This window comes from Oncorhynchus mykiss, chromosome 17 (genome assembly GCF_057628025.1).
Source record: "Oncorhynchus mykiss isolate SJ-2025 chromosome 17, ASM5762802v1, whole genome shotgun sequence".
In the NCBI taxonomy this organism is placed as follows: Eukaryota; Metazoa; Chordata; class Actinopteri; order Salmoniformes; family Salmonidae; genus Oncorhynchus; species Oncorhynchus mykiss.
In genome coordinates, this window is record NC_143038.1 from 45,305,552 (window position 1) to 45,323,316 (window position 17,765).

At 44.3% G+C, this 17,765-nt stretch overlaps 1 protein-coding gene across 1 annotated transcript; it reads left to right on the forward strand.

The window, feature by feature from the left end:
• Positions 1 to 242: 242 nt before the first annotated feature.
• efcab12 (EF-hand calcium binding domain 12) lies at positions 243 to 13,293 on the forward strand. Its single transcript, XM_021569235.3, has 8 exons — positions 243 to 957; positions 3,909 to 4,115; positions 4,207 to 4,459; positions 4,631 to 4,794; positions 5,116 to 5,329; positions 10,102 to 10,309; positions 10,482 to 10,589; positions 11,144 to 13,293. Exons 1-8 carry the CDS (start codon positions 478 to 480, stop codon positions 11,367 to 11,369), a joined length of 1,860 nt encoding a protein of 619 aa, XP_021424910.3. The 5' UTR covers positions 243 to 477; the 3' UTR covers positions 11,370 to 13,293.
• The last annotated feature ends 4,472 nt before the right edge of the window (positions 13,294 to 17,765 follow it).

A 17,765-nucleotide genomic window follows, 5' to 3' on the forward strand; every position in this document is an offset into this window, starting at 1 on the left:
CTGCAATAATGAGGTGGTGTGTACACGTGTGCGCATCAATTTCAGCTTGTTTTCGGAGTCTTCGACTCCAACCACAGGAGTCGACTCCTTTTGACTCCAACAACAGGAGTCGACTCCTTTTGACTCCAACAACAGGAGTCGGGGTCGACTCCAAAAATCCCGGAGTCCATTACTTTGACCCCCACCCGTTTCCATGGCAATTCCATTGTTGGTCGAGTTCAACTGACATCTTTACCGCATCTACAGTATGGAGTGGCCCCTGCGAAAGCAACAAACGGTTCCATGGTTACCATGCGTAAACACGCACGAGTGGATCAAGAACCAGCGCTACTCCCCAAGAGTAGACCGCCATGACAAGTCGAATGCTGAAAACAGAACTGGTGTCGCTACTTCTCAATTTACAATAGGAATACATTATATACAATATAAATCCAAAACTGTTTCATTTGACTAGGTCTATAATCGTAGCACCCAAAAATGGATGATTTGGAGATAGAGGAACAACTGGCGCGGATTAAAAAGAGAGATTTATTGCAGACATATTTCTACAAAATGGCAAGCAGAGTGTTCGGTCCCGCTAAAACACGGGACAGGGTTTTCATCGCGCCACCGATGCCCAAACGGCCCGTTTGCACGTCTAAGCCTGAAAGCCAAGTGCTGACAAAATGCCGATATGGGTCAGTGGCGGCCATTGTGCCAGGAACAGGGGACAGAGTCAGTGGTGCTCCAATTACAGTGATGCCTTTGGAAGTTAATGACACGAAGCACCAAGACTGGGTTAACCAAAGGAGGTCTTTTCGTCGACAGTTCGATAGTCTCGGTGACTTGTCGAAGTGGGTTAACAGCAAGCCGACGGTGACCGAGCTGGAGATGTTGGTTGTGGAAAGAGAGAAAAAGAAGCAGAGAACTCCCTCACCTGTCCTGGGTTTTACTTTGACACCCCCTGAGGCTCTTAAGGTAACACCAGTGAGCAAAATTATGTTGAAAAAATGTATTGTAGAAAATTATGTTGAAAAAAATGTATTGTAGACATTTCCAGGCGTTGAAATCAGGTTCATTTTCGGTTCTAAATTAAAGTTGAATAGACCTTTAAAATGTAATTTTTTTTTGTTTCTATGGCCAAATTTCAACTATACTTTCGTTCACTTATATATAGAAAGCATTATCACATGATGTTTTATTCTAATTGGAGCCAACTGAAGATTGCATTATGGAATATTTATTATTCCTCCCATTGTGTTTTTCAAAAAGCATTAGAAGTGTCAAGTTTTCAGACCAACAAAAAAACAACAATAGAACACAAACTACAATAACACTCTTTTACAGTCTTGCTAAGACTGTGATATGTGGTTGTTTATCTGCCTTAATTGAATGCACTGGCGGTAAGTACTCTGACTAAGAGCATCTGCTAAAAGACCAAAATGTAAATGTAAAAAATAAAGACTTGCAAAGCATGCAGGGTATTATTATAATGACATCCGCCCCCAAACAAGACCACATTTAGTTTTTTCTGACCGGACCAAATCATAGACATCTACGTGTTAATGAAGTTAAGTTTAATGATGTATAATGGCGCCGGAGGGGATGGCTTCAGTTTTAACTGCTCCTAACCAACTGTGCTATTTGTTAGTTTTTTCACAATATTTGTCAATTATTTTATATATAATGTTGCTGCTACCTTCTCTTATGACCGGAAATAGCTTCTGGATATCAGAACAACGATTACTCACCTCGAACTAGACAGAGTGTTTCTTTAATGAGTCCGATGCAGAAGATGTTTTGGTTCCCCGAGACCAGGCCCAAATCCCTGTCATTCGCGTGAAGAAAATAAGGAAATACAGGGGGCGGAGATTGGGGTGCCTTGTGAGAATTCATCGCTGAGTGGGTAACCCGCCTCTACCATCTGTTCTATTGGCCAACGTCCAATCACTGGAAAATAAACTTGATGATGTCCTTTCAAGATTATCCTACCAACAGGACATTAAAAACGGTAGTATTTTATGTTTCGCCGAGTCGTGGCTGAACGACTATATGGATAATATAGAGCTGGCTGGGTTTTCCGTGCATCATCAGGACAGAAGCCTTTGTGTTCAACCTCTCCCTGACCGAGTCTGTAATACCTACGTGTTTCAAGCAGACCCCCATAGTCCCTGTGCCCAAGAAAGTGAAGGTAAACTGGCTAAATAACTACTGCCCCGTAGCACTCGCGTCGGTAGCCATGAAGTGCTTTGAAAGGCTGGTCATGACTCACATCAACACCATCATCCCGGAAACCCTAGACCCACTCCAATTCACATACCGGCCCAACAGATCCACAGATGACGCAATCTCAATCGCACTCCACATTGACTTTTCCCCACATGGACAAAAGCAACACCTATGTGAGAATGCTGATCATTGACTACAGCTCAGCGTTCATCATCATAGTGCCCACAAAGCTCATCCTTAAGCTAAGGATCCTGGGACCCAACACCTCCCTCTGCAACTGGATCCTGTACTTCCTGACGGGCCACCCCAGGTGGTAAGGGTAGGCAACAACACATTTGCCATGCTGATCCTCAACACTGGGGCCCCTCAGCGGTGCGTGCTTACTCCCCTCCTGTACTCCCTGTTCACCCACGACTACATGGCCAAGCAAGACTCCAACACCATCATTAAGTTTGCTGACTACACAACAGCGGTAGGCCGGATCACCGACAGCGATGAGACAGTATATATGGAGGAGGTCAGAGACCTGGCAGTGTGGTGCCAGAACAACAACCTCTCCTTCAACATGAGCAAGACAAAGGAGCTGATCTGGACTACAGGAAAAGGAGGGCCGAACAGGCCACCATTAACATCGACGGGGCTGTAGTGGAGCGGGTTGAGAATTTCTAGTCCCTTGGTGTCCACATCACTAACAAACTATCATGGTCCAAACACACCAAGACAGTGAAGAGGGCACGACAACACCTTTTTCCCCCCAGGAGAAAAGATTTTGCATGGGTCCCCAGATCCTCAAAAAGTTGAACAGCTGCAGCATCGACAGCATCCTGACCAGTTCAATCACCGCCTGGTATGGCAACTGCTTGGCATCCGACCGTAAGGCGCACCACTGGGGCCAAGCTTCCTTCCATCCAGGACCTACTGTATATATTAGGCGATGTCAGAGGAAGGCCCAAAAAATTGTCATAGACTCCAGTCACCCAAGTCATAGACTGTTCTCTCTGCTACCGCACGGCAAGCGGTACCGGATTGCCAAGTCTAGGTCCAAAAGGCTCCTTAACCACTTCTACTGCCAAGCCATAAGACTGCTAAAGTGGCCACTCGGACAATCTACATTGACAACCACTCCCCTCCTTTGTTTTTACGCCGCTACTCGCTCGCTGTTTATTATCTATGCATAGTCACTTTACCCCTACCTACGGTACATGTACAAATTACCATGACTAACCTGTACCCCCGCACATTGACTCGGTAATGGTACCCCTTGTATATATTGTTATTTTGTGTTAGTTTTTATTTTATTTTTGACTTTAGTAAATACTTTATTCACTATTTCTTGAGCTGCATTGTTGGTTAAGGGCTTGTAAGTAAACATTTCACGTTAAGGTCTACACCTGTTGTATTTGGAGCATGTGACAAATAAAATGTGATTTTATTTTATTTACGTTAAGTAAGTTAAGTTTTTACAGCACAGTACAGTAGAGCATATCAGAGTTTAGTTCACTATGGTAGAGTAGAATAGAGTTCAGTACAATATAGTTCTTTACACTGTACTCTACTGTCCTCTACTGTAATCTACTATGCTGTATTCTACTGTACTGAACTATATGTTCACTGGGAAATCATCAATGAGTGATGCCTACATGGCTGATAGACCCCATTATGTTACTTGTCTTAATCACCTTTCTCTGTCCCTTCTCCAGGCCAGAACACGTGCCAGCCCGACCCGTCCTTCTCGGCGGGCTAATGTGCCTCGCACACACACAGCCCGGTCCCAACTGCGCGAGGTAAAGGAGGTAAGGAGGTACCTCCGCACTCACAAGCTCCGACCCTCTGAACTGGCTAAGAGGCTTGACAAACATGGCACGGGACGCATCAGTCGGAATGACCTCCGAGCTGTGTTTGAGAAGGTAGTGATCCTATAAATAATATAATGACATGGCAATCCGTGTGAGTGTAGGCCTATGTGTGTGTTTATTGATATTGATGCATCTCCATCAGGAGGGCCTCCCTGTGGTGCCAGAGCATCTGGATGACCTGGTGTCCACTCTTAGCGGCATGGAAGGGGACACAGTGACAGTGAAGGACTTGGCGGAGGGCATCAAGGCCTGGAGCCTAGAGAGGGAGAAGGAGGAGAGTACCAGCTGGGGCCGCAGGGGCCTGACAGAGAGAGGAGAGCTAGAGCTGGAGAAAGGATGCAACAGGGAAATAGAGAGAGTGAGGTGCAGGGAGCAGCGGTCTCCGAGCATCCTAGGTTAGTAAAGATGGAGACATGATCCTCTCAGCTCATCACCCAATCAGCATTGTGTAGCATTGTTAAGTTGTATGATGTGACTAAATGGATACAAATGCAGTGCTAGAAAGACCTCCCATTGCCTTGTCTCCTCTCCCCTCCCCTCCCTCCTATCCCCTCTTCTCCTCTCAGCACGGAGGCCAGTGTGGAGCCGTGGTCTTAAGCGTGGGTCGGGGAGGCATGGTGCCCAGCTCCTGCCCCTCCCCAGTCCTGAGCTGTGCCTGCAGACTCCCCTGTCTCTAGAGGAGCAGCAGGAGCAGGCCCTTATCCAGCAGCACCGCCGCAACAGGAACAAGGTGAGGGCAGGACCAACACAATCAAATCCTACAGGCAGGACACCTCCTGTCCAGAGACAACTGTCATTACAGTTGGGCCGGGCGGCGGCGTAACCTAGTGGTTAGAGCGTTGGACTAGTAACCGAAAGGTTGCAAGTTCAAATCCCCGAGCTGACAAGGTCTGTTGTTCTGCCTCTGAACAAGGCAGTTAACCCACTGTTCCTAGGTTGTCATTGAAAAAAATAATTTGTTCTTAACCAACTTGCCTAGTTAAATTAAATAAATAAAGGTAAACAGAGCATCTCTCTGTTTCTCATTCTCTGACTCTAACCTGGTCTGTAGGAGGGCATGCAGGATGAGGAGGTGCTGGCCATCATGAGGACAGTGTGTACAGGGAACACCACCCAGGACGCCCACTCCCACCCCTCCTCTCTGGGAGGAGACACGGCCCGAGCGTTGGACAAGTTCAGGAGACAGTGTCTGGGGGAGTACCTGGACTCACTGGACCAGTGTCACACACAGGGGGTCGCAGTCAACCAGGCCACACTGGAGAGAGGTGAGACCCATAGAAAAACACACATACAGCAAATATGACAAACACAGTACACCCACGCACATAGCCACAGGAGGTGTGCAGGATGGGGGTAATCACATTTGCATGGTGGCATACAGTTGAGCAGACACGTTTTTAGGATTTACACACTTGGGTTAACATTTTTTAGCAGGGTTTGGAAAACAAATGGACCATGCAATTCTACGTCATTTACATGATAGACATTAGCACAAATTGGCCAAAATAATACTTTGTTTCATTATTATTATTATTTTATTGAAGTCGGAAGTTTACATACACCTTAGCCAAATACATTTAAACTCAGTTTTTCACAATTCCTGACATTTAATTATATAAAAAATTCCCTGTTAGGATCACCACTTTTATTTTAAGAATGTGAAATGTCAGAATAAAAGTAGAGAATTGTTTATTTCAGCTTTTATTTCTTTCATCACATTCCCAGTGGGTCAGAAGTTTACATACACCCAATTAGTATTTGGTAGCATTGCCTTTAAATTGTTTAACTTGGGTCAAACGTTTCGGGAAGCCTTCCACAAGTTTCCCACAATATATTGGGTGAATTTTGGCCCATTCCCTCTGACAGAGCTGGTGTAAATGAGTCAGGTTTGTAGGCCTCCTTGCTCGCACATGCCTTTTCAGTTATGCCCACAAATGTTCTATATGATTGAGGTCAGGGCTTTGTGATGGCCACTCCAATATCTTGACTTTGTTGTCCTTTGCGTCATTGTCCATTTGGAAGACCTATTTGCGACCAAGCTTTAACTTCCTGACTGATGTCTTGAGATGTTGCTTCAATATATCCACATCATTTTCCTACCTCATGGCGCCATCTATTTTGTGAAGTGCACCAGTCCCTCCCCCACAACATGATGCTGCCACCCCCGTGCTGCACGGTTGGGATGGTGTTCTTCGGCTTGCAAGCGTCCCCCTTTTTCCTCCAAACATAACAATGGTCATTATGGCTAAACAGTTCTATTTTTGTTTCATCAGACCGGAGGACATTTCTCCAAAAAGTATGACCTCTGTGCCCGTGTGCAGTTGCAAACCGTAGTCTGGCTTTTTTATGCCGGTTTTGGAGCAGTGGCTTCTTCCTTGCTGAGCTGCCTTTCAGGTTATGTCGATATAGGACTCGTTTTACTGTGGATATAGATACCTTTGTACCGGTTTCCTCCAGCATCTTCACAAGGTCCTTTGCTGTTGTTCTGGGATTGATTTGCACTTTTCGCACCAAAGTATGTTCATCTCTAGGAGACAGAACCCATCTCCTTCCTGAGCGGTAGTTTGGTCCCATGGTGTTTATACTTGCATACTATTGTTTGTACAGATTAAGGGGGTACCTTCAGGCATTTGGAAATTGCTCCCAAGGATGAACCAAACTTGTGGAGGTTTCTTTTGATTTTGCCATGATGTCAAGCAAAGAGGCACGGAGTTTGAAGGTAGGCCTTGAAATACATCCACAGGTACACCTCCAATTGACTCAACTGATGTCAATTAGCCTATCAGAAGCTTCTTAAGCCATGACATAATTTTCTGGAATTTTCCAAGCTGTTTAAAGGTACAGTCAACTTAGTGTATGTAAACTTCTGACCCACTGGAATTGTGATACAGTGAATTCTAAGTGAAATAATCTGTCTGTAAACAATTGTTGGAAAAATGACTTGTGTCATGCACAAAGTAGATGTCCTAAACGACTTGCCAAAACTATAGTTTGTTAACAAGATATTTGTGGAGTGGTTGAAAAACGAGTATTAATGACTCCAACTTACAAGTGTACAAGTGTATGTAAACGTCTGACTTCAACTGAATCTAAACCCGTTCTTTAAATATGCAAAACGTGTTTTGTTTCATTCTGTAGAGAAATTTAGGTTGGCTAAATTAAGTTGGCTAAATTAAATTAAGTGATCTGTCTTTTTAATTATGTGCTCAGTATTTATTTTAAGATAGGTACTGTATAAGTAGACCTTTTGTTAAATACATATAATTAGTCTATTGCTGTCATTTGTTGGGTAAGTTAGGCACTAGCCTTTCTTGGTAATTGCTGCAATATAGCCTGTTCAAAACTTTTGTGAAGGTTTAAGCCCAGTTCCAAGTGTTTTGCTTCATTCTGTTGACCCATTTTCTTTGGGCAAATTAAGTTCCAACTGTAATGTTGTGTTTGCTGCGATTTCATATCCTTCTCGTATTTTAATATAAACAATGGTTTGACTAACTTTATGATATTACCCTAATAAATTTGAGGAACTTTTGTGAAGGTTCGGTGTGGGGCTATTAGCGTATACTGCAGCCTATGATATGAAGGTAGAGCACACCCGCTTTCCAACTGACTCCGACAGTTGAACTTGAGGTGACAAATAATGTTTAGGCCTACCAGAGTTACTCCTACAATCTAACAATATAATGCTTGTCTTTATAAAAAAAGATTCTGATTGAAAATGTATGAATTCATCTCCTTCTGTATGCCTATATCTGTATAGCAGACGCAGTAGCCCATCTGACAAGGATAAAGAAATGCATGTTGGTGTCGTAGCATGCAGCTGGCATATCTCTCTCTGGGGCTAGGCCTAAGCTGGGTTCTCTTCCTTTATATTCATTTTGTAAATATGAATATCATACAGTAGACACCTAAGCATAGCAGTCCATTTAAATGTTGAGCTCGATGTGATTTAGTCCTCCAACCGCTAGAGTGTCCGAAGTTAGGGGGTGTCCGAAGTTGGGGGGAAATTAGCTATACAGGCCTATGCATGCAATGCCCTGATGCATTTATTGCTCAAATCTCTGACAGCTGAACCGTGAGGTGGACAATTATTTGTTTTCGGAAAGTAAAAACAATATAACAATAGGCTATAAAGTTTTGCATATGCTACACAAGGAATAGTGTTTTTGTAATTTGTTATAGGCTGTTTTTAAGGAATGTAAACGTGGCTCATTTGGCCAATATCCCTGGTTTATTGATGGTGCTGGCTGCGTGGGTGGACTCACTAATGGGTTACGCACCCAATGCATATGGATGACCAGTACATTTCTCAAATGTCAGATGATAAATAAAAATCTTCCCAGTCACTTGTCCAGAGCCAAATTTTCCTAACAAAAACCCTGATATATATAGCATACACTGAGTGTACAAAACATTACGAACACCTGCTCTCCATGACAGACTGATCGGGTGAAAGCTAGAATCCCTTATTGATGTCACTTGTTAAATCCACTTCAATTAGTGTAGATAAAGGGGAGACAGGTTAAAGAGGGATTTTTAAGCCTTGAGACAATTGAGACATGGGTAAAAAAAATATATATATATATATTTTAAAAAAAACATTGCTTAGTTTTTTACGTTCAACAGTTTCCGTGTGTATCAAGCAGAGGCTGGTGGGAAGGAGATATAGGAGGACAGGCTCATTGTAATGGCTGAATGGAATGAATGGACAAGAGTCAAACGTGGTTTCCATATGTTTGATTTGTTTCATAAAGTTCCATTGATTCCATTCCAGCCATTACATTGAGCCCATCCTCCTATAGCTCTTCACACCAGCCTCCTCTGGTGTCAAGAATGGTCCATCACCCGAAAGGACATTCAGCAAACTTGACACAACTGTGGGAAGCATTGGTGTCAACACGGGCCAGCATCCGTGTGGAACGCTTTTGACACCTAGAGTCAATACCCTCACAAATTGAGGCTGTTCTGAGGGCAACTCAATATTAGGAAGGTGTTCCTAATGTTTGGTATACTCAGTGTATAGTATAGGCTACAAAATACATTTTCCAGTGACACTGACTCACCCAATGATGAAGATGAAGCATAGAGTACTCACCGGTGATGTGCTCATGCGGCAGGGTAGCCTAGTGGTTAGTGTTGGACTAGTAACCGGAAGGTTGCAAGTTCAAATCCCCGAGCTGATAGGGGAAAATCTGTCATTCTGCCCCTGAACAGGCAGTTAACCCACTGTTCCTAGGCCGTCATTGAAAATAAGAATTTGTTCTTAACTGACTTGCCTAGTTAAATAAAGGTAAAAAAATATATATATATATTTGAAGATAAGCTACTTTGAAAATCAGTGCAGTTCACTCAGAATTGCTCCAAAGTTGTCGAGAATTATTTTTTGCTTCTACAGACAGATTAGTCTTCTCTTTTTAAACTGACAGCCGCAACCATAGAAATATAACCAATAGATGGCAGTTCCCATTCAAGTCAGGACTGGCAGCCAATGCTAGTGTAGCCATGAGTTTAACAGTCAAAGTGCCAGGATTAGAGGTTCCAAAATCCTTCTATGGATTATCCTGTATCTATGGCCACAATGCAACAAGCTGTTCTATATTTGCCGCGCATGCTGCCCTAATTGCGGCTTTCCCGACTAAGTGTTTGTGATAAAACTTAATCCACAGCAATTTGTTTTAGAAGCTATTGATCCTCTGTAGATAAATGATGCTCTCTGGTGTAGTATTTTGAATTGCTTAATTTATGTCTGTTCGGGCAGGAGTAATATAATTTTTTGGGGAAATTGTTTTTTTATTGCCTAATTTTGGCAAAATTATTTATATTTATCAGGGGGTGCTGCAGCACCCACAGCACCCCAAATACCTTGAGGCAGGCATTAGGTAAATATATCCCTTTGACTTTACATACAAAAACAATTCCAGATGATGTTGACACCTTTTCTATTCTAATCACATGACCTTATGTGACAAGTACCCTTCATTACTGATGAATAGCACTTTAAAGCACCTTGATTGTAGGTGTGTGTCCTGCTCCTCCTCAGTTCTGCTGCATCCAGGGGACCATGTCCTAAAGGGTCCAGAGAGTCTCTTGCTGAGGCAGGCAGGAACCAATCCCATGCCGGGGTGTGGGGGCCGTCTGAGGACCTGGATCGGTTACAGCAGCAGTACCCCGCGGGGGGGCGAGGAGAAGGAGGAAGAGGAGCATGGCCTGGAGGAAGAGGCCGCTCTACACAAAGTCTGCAAGGATACGTGAGTATCTATGTCATCAACCGCAGATAGATGATCAAATTGACCACACAGTGACAGTCAAATCAAGCAGAGAATAGTGATTTAAGTTTGTTTTATATCACATGCAGTTCTGACAGTGAGGGAGAAGTCTACAGCTCTGACATTCCCTGTGGCCTTTGTACCCCTCCCATAGATCTGTACGTCGGGGACCCAAGATGATGACCCTGTCCACAGGTCGAGCTGAGGTAGGACACAAGACAGAGTGCAGGCTGACCAGGGAGGAGTATACCCACATGACCAGGTGAGGAGGAAGTGACATAAGTGTTATTATAGTAAGCAGCCACACTCTTAGAAAAAAAGGTGCTAAGTGGAACCATACAGCATTCTTCGGTTTGTCCCCACAGGGTAACCCTTTTTTGTGCTGGGTAGAACCCTTTGCAGAGGGGTACTGCTGCTGTAACCGATCCAGGTCCTCAGACAGTCTCCACACCCCTCAATGTATATGGTTCTACCAAAAAACATTTTATCATCTAAAGGTTCTTCCTAGAATCGTCTATGAAGGGTTTTACTGAGAACCCTTTTATCTTTGGAGGGTTCTTCCTAGAACTCTCTATGAACGGTTCCACCAGCCTTATTAGCCTTTTAAAATAAAATTATTTTTGACAATATATTCCATATATCATAAGGCATTTTTTTGAGGGCTTAGTTATACCCTAACACAGTGGTGTTAGGAATCTCTTGGTTTACAGGCCACATCAGGCCTGCAAGTCACATTGTCACATTATGTCACATTAGTCACATTATGAAGTCACATTATGCATTATATAGTGTGTATGTTCTGTTTGTTTGGAGCAGCAACATGAGGGAGCCGTCCAGCCGTAGAGCCGACCCTAACGCGTTCTGGACTGGTCAGGACAACCATGTGAGACTCTACCTGCCCAGAGTGGGCCTGTCTCCTGAGGGGGTCCTCTTTGAACACATCATCCGCTCTCCCGCCCCAAGCCCCGGCAGCTGGCCTGTCAACGACAGGGGCTACTTCACCTCTGGAGACATAGATGGACACAAGGCCTACACCCTGTAGAGCACTTTACGCCATGCTCCAGATACAATATTGTACTTTCATGTGGGAGTTCAAAGACTTTTTGCTGTTAGATTATGGTTACAGTCTTATCCAAGGGTCTCCTCTTCATTTCACAAGGCTATTTTTAATTGAGATTATTTTGTCTTTGAAGCTAATAAAGACTATAATATAAAGTGAATGTCCAGTCAGAGGAGTATCCTTTTAGGTGAGTAGTTTTAATGACGATCTCTCAAGACTGTCCCGAAGAAAACCCACATACTGCTTTATGGCATACAGTCACATTGTCGTGCACACTATGACATCTCCCCTTTTAAAGGGATACTTCAAGGTAGTTTTGTGAGCCACTGATAACTAGCGTTAGTTTTTTTGGGGTTGTGTCCCTCTCTCTACCTTCTTTCTCTCTCTTCTATTTTATTTTCAACGGACTAGGGTACAGTGCTAGTAACAGTGGCTTGACCGCAATTGGTGCTGTTGCCCTAGTTCACGGACCCCTCTGACACCCGAAGGACTAGGGAAGAAGGAAAGGTAAAAGTGGCTTGACCGCAGCCCAACCTGACTCCCCAGTCCACAGACCACCCTGACACCTGAAAGATTGGGGGCGAAGGAAAAGTAACAGGGGCTTGACCGCGGCCTGACCTGACTACCCAGTTGACGGACTACCCCAGACCCCCCATGCATCCAGAACTAGCATCAGACCAGCTGTCTGAGGAGGAGACGACGGACTGCAGGCCTCGAGGCGAGTAAAAGCGCTGCCATGGCTAGCCTTTACTCCCTCTACCCCCTGGCCTGCAGCCCTCCTCCCCTGCTTATTTTTTTCCATCTGCCCTCCTCAGGCCACCACCATCCAGACTAGGACCAGCCGACCGCCAACCATCTGGAGCAGTTTTACTAGGAGACCCCAGACCAGATGCAGAAAACACCACGACAACCAGGGCGTGGAGGAAGGAACCCCTTTAAAGATACCAACCTACGCCTGGAGCGAGTAGACTACAGGGGAGTGCCTCCATTGACCTTCGGGTCACAGACTTCCAGGTGTGTCTACTCGCTCTAAGATTGTCCTTCCTCACCTTGCAGGACCAGAGTAGACCAATGACCAGAACAGACATCATCAAGACCAGAACCAAGTTCCGTTAAGACCAGACCCAACAGCAGTGGACGGAGTCCAACACCTCTCCAGTACCATCACGCTGGGGAATAACAGGGGCTCCGTCAACTACTATGGCATGCCCAAACTGCAGGAAATGTGGCCAACTGGGCCATCTAGCTGTAGCCTGCACAGCCATCATCTGCAGAATCTTTAAAGGGATACCATCCCACCTCCACACGACCCTGCAACCTGTGCGGGAAAGGGGGCTATTTCTTCAGCACCTGCCACAGTTCCTATGCTGGGAAGGCAAGGGCCAACGGCACCAACCCCAAACCCACTGCCCCTGACCCCCTTACTGCCCCTGTCTCCTCCAGCCTGCTCCTTAGTGACCGAGCATCCAGACTTGCTGCCGCATCGCTCCTCCTCCAGCACCAGCCCAGGCCGATGGACATACTACCCCCACAATAACCATTGCACAAGGTAGCTACTCTACCTGCTTCATTCATGACGATATAACCATCTGGAAAAAGCTAGATTGCTAGTCAAGTTGCTAGTTAGCTAAGTTAACTTATATTAACCAGTACTACAAAATACAGCTAAGCTTTTAAAATGTTAGCTGTTACCTTCAGGCTTGATAGTTGGTTAAAAAGAAAAACCCTTGAAGGGAAGGCGATTTTCGTTATTTGTTAGCTAGATAGCTAGGCTAACTTACCAGTTAGCTTTTATCCCCCTATCAAATCTAGCTAGCTAGCTATCCCCACTGGCTGCTGGCCAAATAAGCTAACGTTCTTGATTCTAGTTACCAAGATAAATAAAACATCTACAATTAGCTACCAACAGAGTTTATCTATATTATTCGTACCCGTCTTTTTACCATGACAAACAGATGCTGACATTAAGACCGCACTCAACAAGCTGTATAAAGCCATAAGCAAACAAGAAAATGCTTATCCAGAAGTGGCGCTCCTAGTGGCTGGGGACTTTAATACATGCAAACTTAAATCTGTTTTCACCTCATTTCTACCAGCATGTCACATATGCAACCAGAGGAAAAAGAACTCTAGACCACCTTTACTCCACACATAGATGCATACAACGCTCTCCCTTGCCCTCCATTTGGCAAGTCTGACCATAATTCCATCCTACTGATTCCTGCTTACATCAAAAACTAAAGCAGGAAGTATCAGTGACTCGCTCAATACAGAAGTGGTCAGATGACGCGGATGCTACGCTACATGACTGTTTTGCTAGCACAGACTGGAATATATTCCGGGATTCATCCAATGGCTTTGAGGAGTACACCACCTCAGTCACCGGCTTCATCAATAAGTGCATCGACGACGTCGTCCCCACGATGACCGTGCGTGCATATCGTAACCAGAAGCCATGGATTACAGGCAACATCTGCACCGAGCTAAAGGCTAGAGCTGCCTCTTTCAAGGAGCGGGACACTAATCCGGATGCTTATAAGAAATCCCGCTATGCCCTCAGGCGTACCTTCAAACAGGCAAAGAGTCAATACAGGGATAAGATTGAATCCTACTACATTGGCTCTGACTCTCGTTGGATGTGGGAGGGCTTGCAAACTATTACGTGCATGCATGAGAGCACAAGCTGTTCCAGACGACTGTGTGATCACGCTTTCCGTAACCGATGTGAGCAAGACATTCAAACAGGTCAACATTCACAAGGCCGCGTGGCCAGACGGATTACCAGGACGTGTACTCAGAGCATGCGCGGACTAACTGCCAAGTGTCTTCACTGACATTTTCAACCTCTCCCTGACCGAGTCTGTAATGTAATACCTGCATGTTTCAAGCAGACCACCATAGTCCTTGTGCCCAAGAAAGCAAAGATAACGTGCCTAAATAACTACCTCCCTGTAGCACTCACGTCTGTAGCCATGATGTGCTTTGAAAGGCTTGTCATGGCACAACATCATCATCCTGGAAACCCTAGACCCTCTCCAATTCACATACCGGCCCAACAGATCCACAGAGGGCACAATCTCAAGCGCACTCCACACTGCCCTTTCCACTGGACAAAAGGAACACCTATGTGAGAATATTGCTCATTGACTACAGCTCAGCGTTTAACACCATTATGCCCACAAAGCTCATCACTAAGCTAAGGACCCTGGGACTAAACACCTCCCTCTACAACTGGATCCTGGACTTCCTGAGGGGCCGCCCCCAGGTGGTAAGGGTAGGCAACAACACATCTGCCACGCTGATCCTCAACACTGGGGCCCCTCAGCGGTTTGTGCTTAGTCCCTACCTGTACTCCCTGTTCACCCATGACTACGTAGCCAAGCACGACTCCAACACCATCATTAAGTTTGCTGACGACACAACATTGGTAGGCCTGATCACCGACAACGATGAGACAGCATATAGGGAGGAGGTCAGAGACCTGGCAGTTTGGTGCTAGGATAACAACCTCTCCCTCAACGTGAGCAAGACAAAGGAGCTGATCGTGGGTTACAGGAAAAGGAGGGCCGAACAGGCCCCCATTAACATCGACGGAGCTGTTCTGGAGCTGGTCGAGAGTTTCAACTTCCTTGGTATCCACATCACCAACAAACAATCATGGTCCAAACACACCAAGACGGTACTGAAGAGGGCATAGGTCAGGAGAATTAAAAATATTTGCCATGTGTCCCCAGATCCTCAAAGTTATACAGCTGCACAATCAAGAGCATCCTGACCGGTTACATCATCGCCTGGTATGGCAACTATAGAGGGTAGTGCGTACGGCCCAATACATCACTGGGGCCAAGCTTTCTGCCATCCAGGACCTACAGTGCCTTGCAAAGTATTCATCCCTTTTTCATTTTTCCTATTTTGCAAACCTGTAATTTAACTGGATTTTTATTTGGATTTCATGTCATGGACATACACAAAATAGTCCAAATTGGTGAAGTGAAATGAAAAAAATAACTTGTTTCAAAAACATATAAAACTGAAAAGTGCTGGGTGCATATGTATTCACCCCCTTTGCTATGAAGCCCCTAAATAAGATCTGGTGCAACCAATTACCTTCAGAAATCACATAATTGGTTAAGTAAAGTCCACCTGTGTGCAATCTAAGTGTCACATGATCTCAGTATATATACAGCTGTTCTGAAAGGCCCCAGAGTCTGCAATGTCAAAAAGCAAGGGGCACCACCAAGCAAGCAACACCATGAAGACCAAGGAGATCTCCAAACAGGTCAGGGACAAATTTGTGGAGAAGTACAGATCAGGGTTGGGTTATAAAAAATATCAGAAACTTTCAACATCCCACGTTGCACAATTAAACCCATTATTCAAAAATGGAACCACAATGGCACCACAAAAAACCAGCCAAGAGATTAGGCCCACCAAAACTCACGGACCAGGCAAGAAGGGCATCAATCAGCATTAGTCAGCAACAAAGAGCAAAGATAACCCTGAAGGAGCTGCAAAGCTCCACAGCAGAGATTGGAGTATCTGTCCATTGGACCACTCTAAGCCATACACTCCACAGAGCTGGGTTTTATGGAAGAGGTGCCAGAAAAAAAGCCATTACTTGAAGAGAAAAATAAGCAAACACATTTGGTGTTCGCCAAAAGGCATGTGGGAGACTCCCCAAACATATGGAAGAAGATATTCTGGTCAGATGAGACAAAAATGTAGCTTTTTGTCCATGAAGGAAAACGCAAACCTGGCGCAAACCCAACACCTCTCATCACCCCGAGAAAACCATGTTTTTCCTCGGCAGGGACTGGGAAACTGGTCAGAATTGAAGGAATGATGGATGGTGCTAAATACAGGGAAATTCTTGAGGGAAACCTGTTTCAGTCTTCCAGAGATTTGAGACTGGGACGGAGGTTCATCTTCCAGCAGGACAATGACCCTAAGCATACTGCTAAAACACCATGGTGGTTTAAGGGGAAACATTTAAATGTATTGGAATGGCCTAATCAAAGCCCAGACCTCAATCCAATTGAGAATCTGTGGTATGAGTTAAAGATTGCTGTACACCAGCAGAACCCATCCAACTTGAAGGAGCTGGAGTAGTTTTGCCTTGAAGAAAGGGCAAAAATCCCAGTAGCTAGATGTGCAAAGCTTATAGAGACATACACCAAGAGACTTGTACCTGTAATTGTTGCAAAAGGTGGCTCTACAAAGGATCGAATTTGGGGGGGGTGAATAGTTATGCACACTCAGGTTCAGTTTTTTTGTCTGATTTCTTGTTTGTTTCCCAATAAAAAAATTTGTGCAGAGGAATACCAAAATTATCATTTATAATTTTTATATTAAATTACTATTTATTATTAAATTATAGCTAGAGTCTGAAAGAATAATATGGATGTATTGTTTGTCAAGTTATTGAGCATCATAAGCATCAGAAATTGTCCTTATTTAACGTATTAAGATCTTGATATGGACCTCAGTCAAGAGCATATGCATTGTATGTGCAGAGAAAATATACTATGTAAGCCTACTGACAGTATTTATCATCATATAGAGAAAATATTTTCAAATAGATAGATATGGACTTGCATATTTTATTATTTTCTCTATTTGAGTTGACGACATGCTCAATAATTTGATAAACAATAAATCCATATTCTTTCAGACTAGCTATAATTTAATATAAAAATTATAATGATAATGTTAAAACCCCACACAAAAGTAGCCTAGCAACAAGAATGACATTTTCTGCGGTGTAAGTCAATATCCGGCCATATCATGTATGATATCTGGAGGGAATCCAAAAATGATTGGGGCATGAAAGAAAAATATGGATTTCATGTTTGTCTGAAAACTCAGAAATGCATCATATCATCCTGATTTTCAGCATATCAAGATCCTTATACCTCAGCCAAGAGAAGCATATCTGGAATCAATATGGCTTACTAAATATGAATGTGCTGAGAAAATACAGATATGCGATTTATACAATCAGTATTTGTCAACTTGAAGAGAAAGAATAGCATGTCACCTAGAATAGCATGTCATTCAGAAAGTATTCAGACCCCTTGACCCCTTGATTCAGACCCCTTGCCAAAGAGTTCAATCTTGGTTTCGTCAGACCATAGAATCTTGCTTCTCATGGTCTGAGAGTCTTTTTAGGTGCCTTTTGGCAAACTCCAAGCAGGCAGTCATGTGCCTTTTCCTGAGGAATGCCTTTCGTCTGGCCACTCTACCATAAAGGCCTGTTTGGTGGAGTGCTGCAGAGATGGGAGAACCTTCCAGAAGGACAACCATCTCCACAGAGGAACTGTCAAGAGTGACCATCAGGTTCTCGGTTACATCCCTGACCAAGGCCCTTCTTCCCCGATT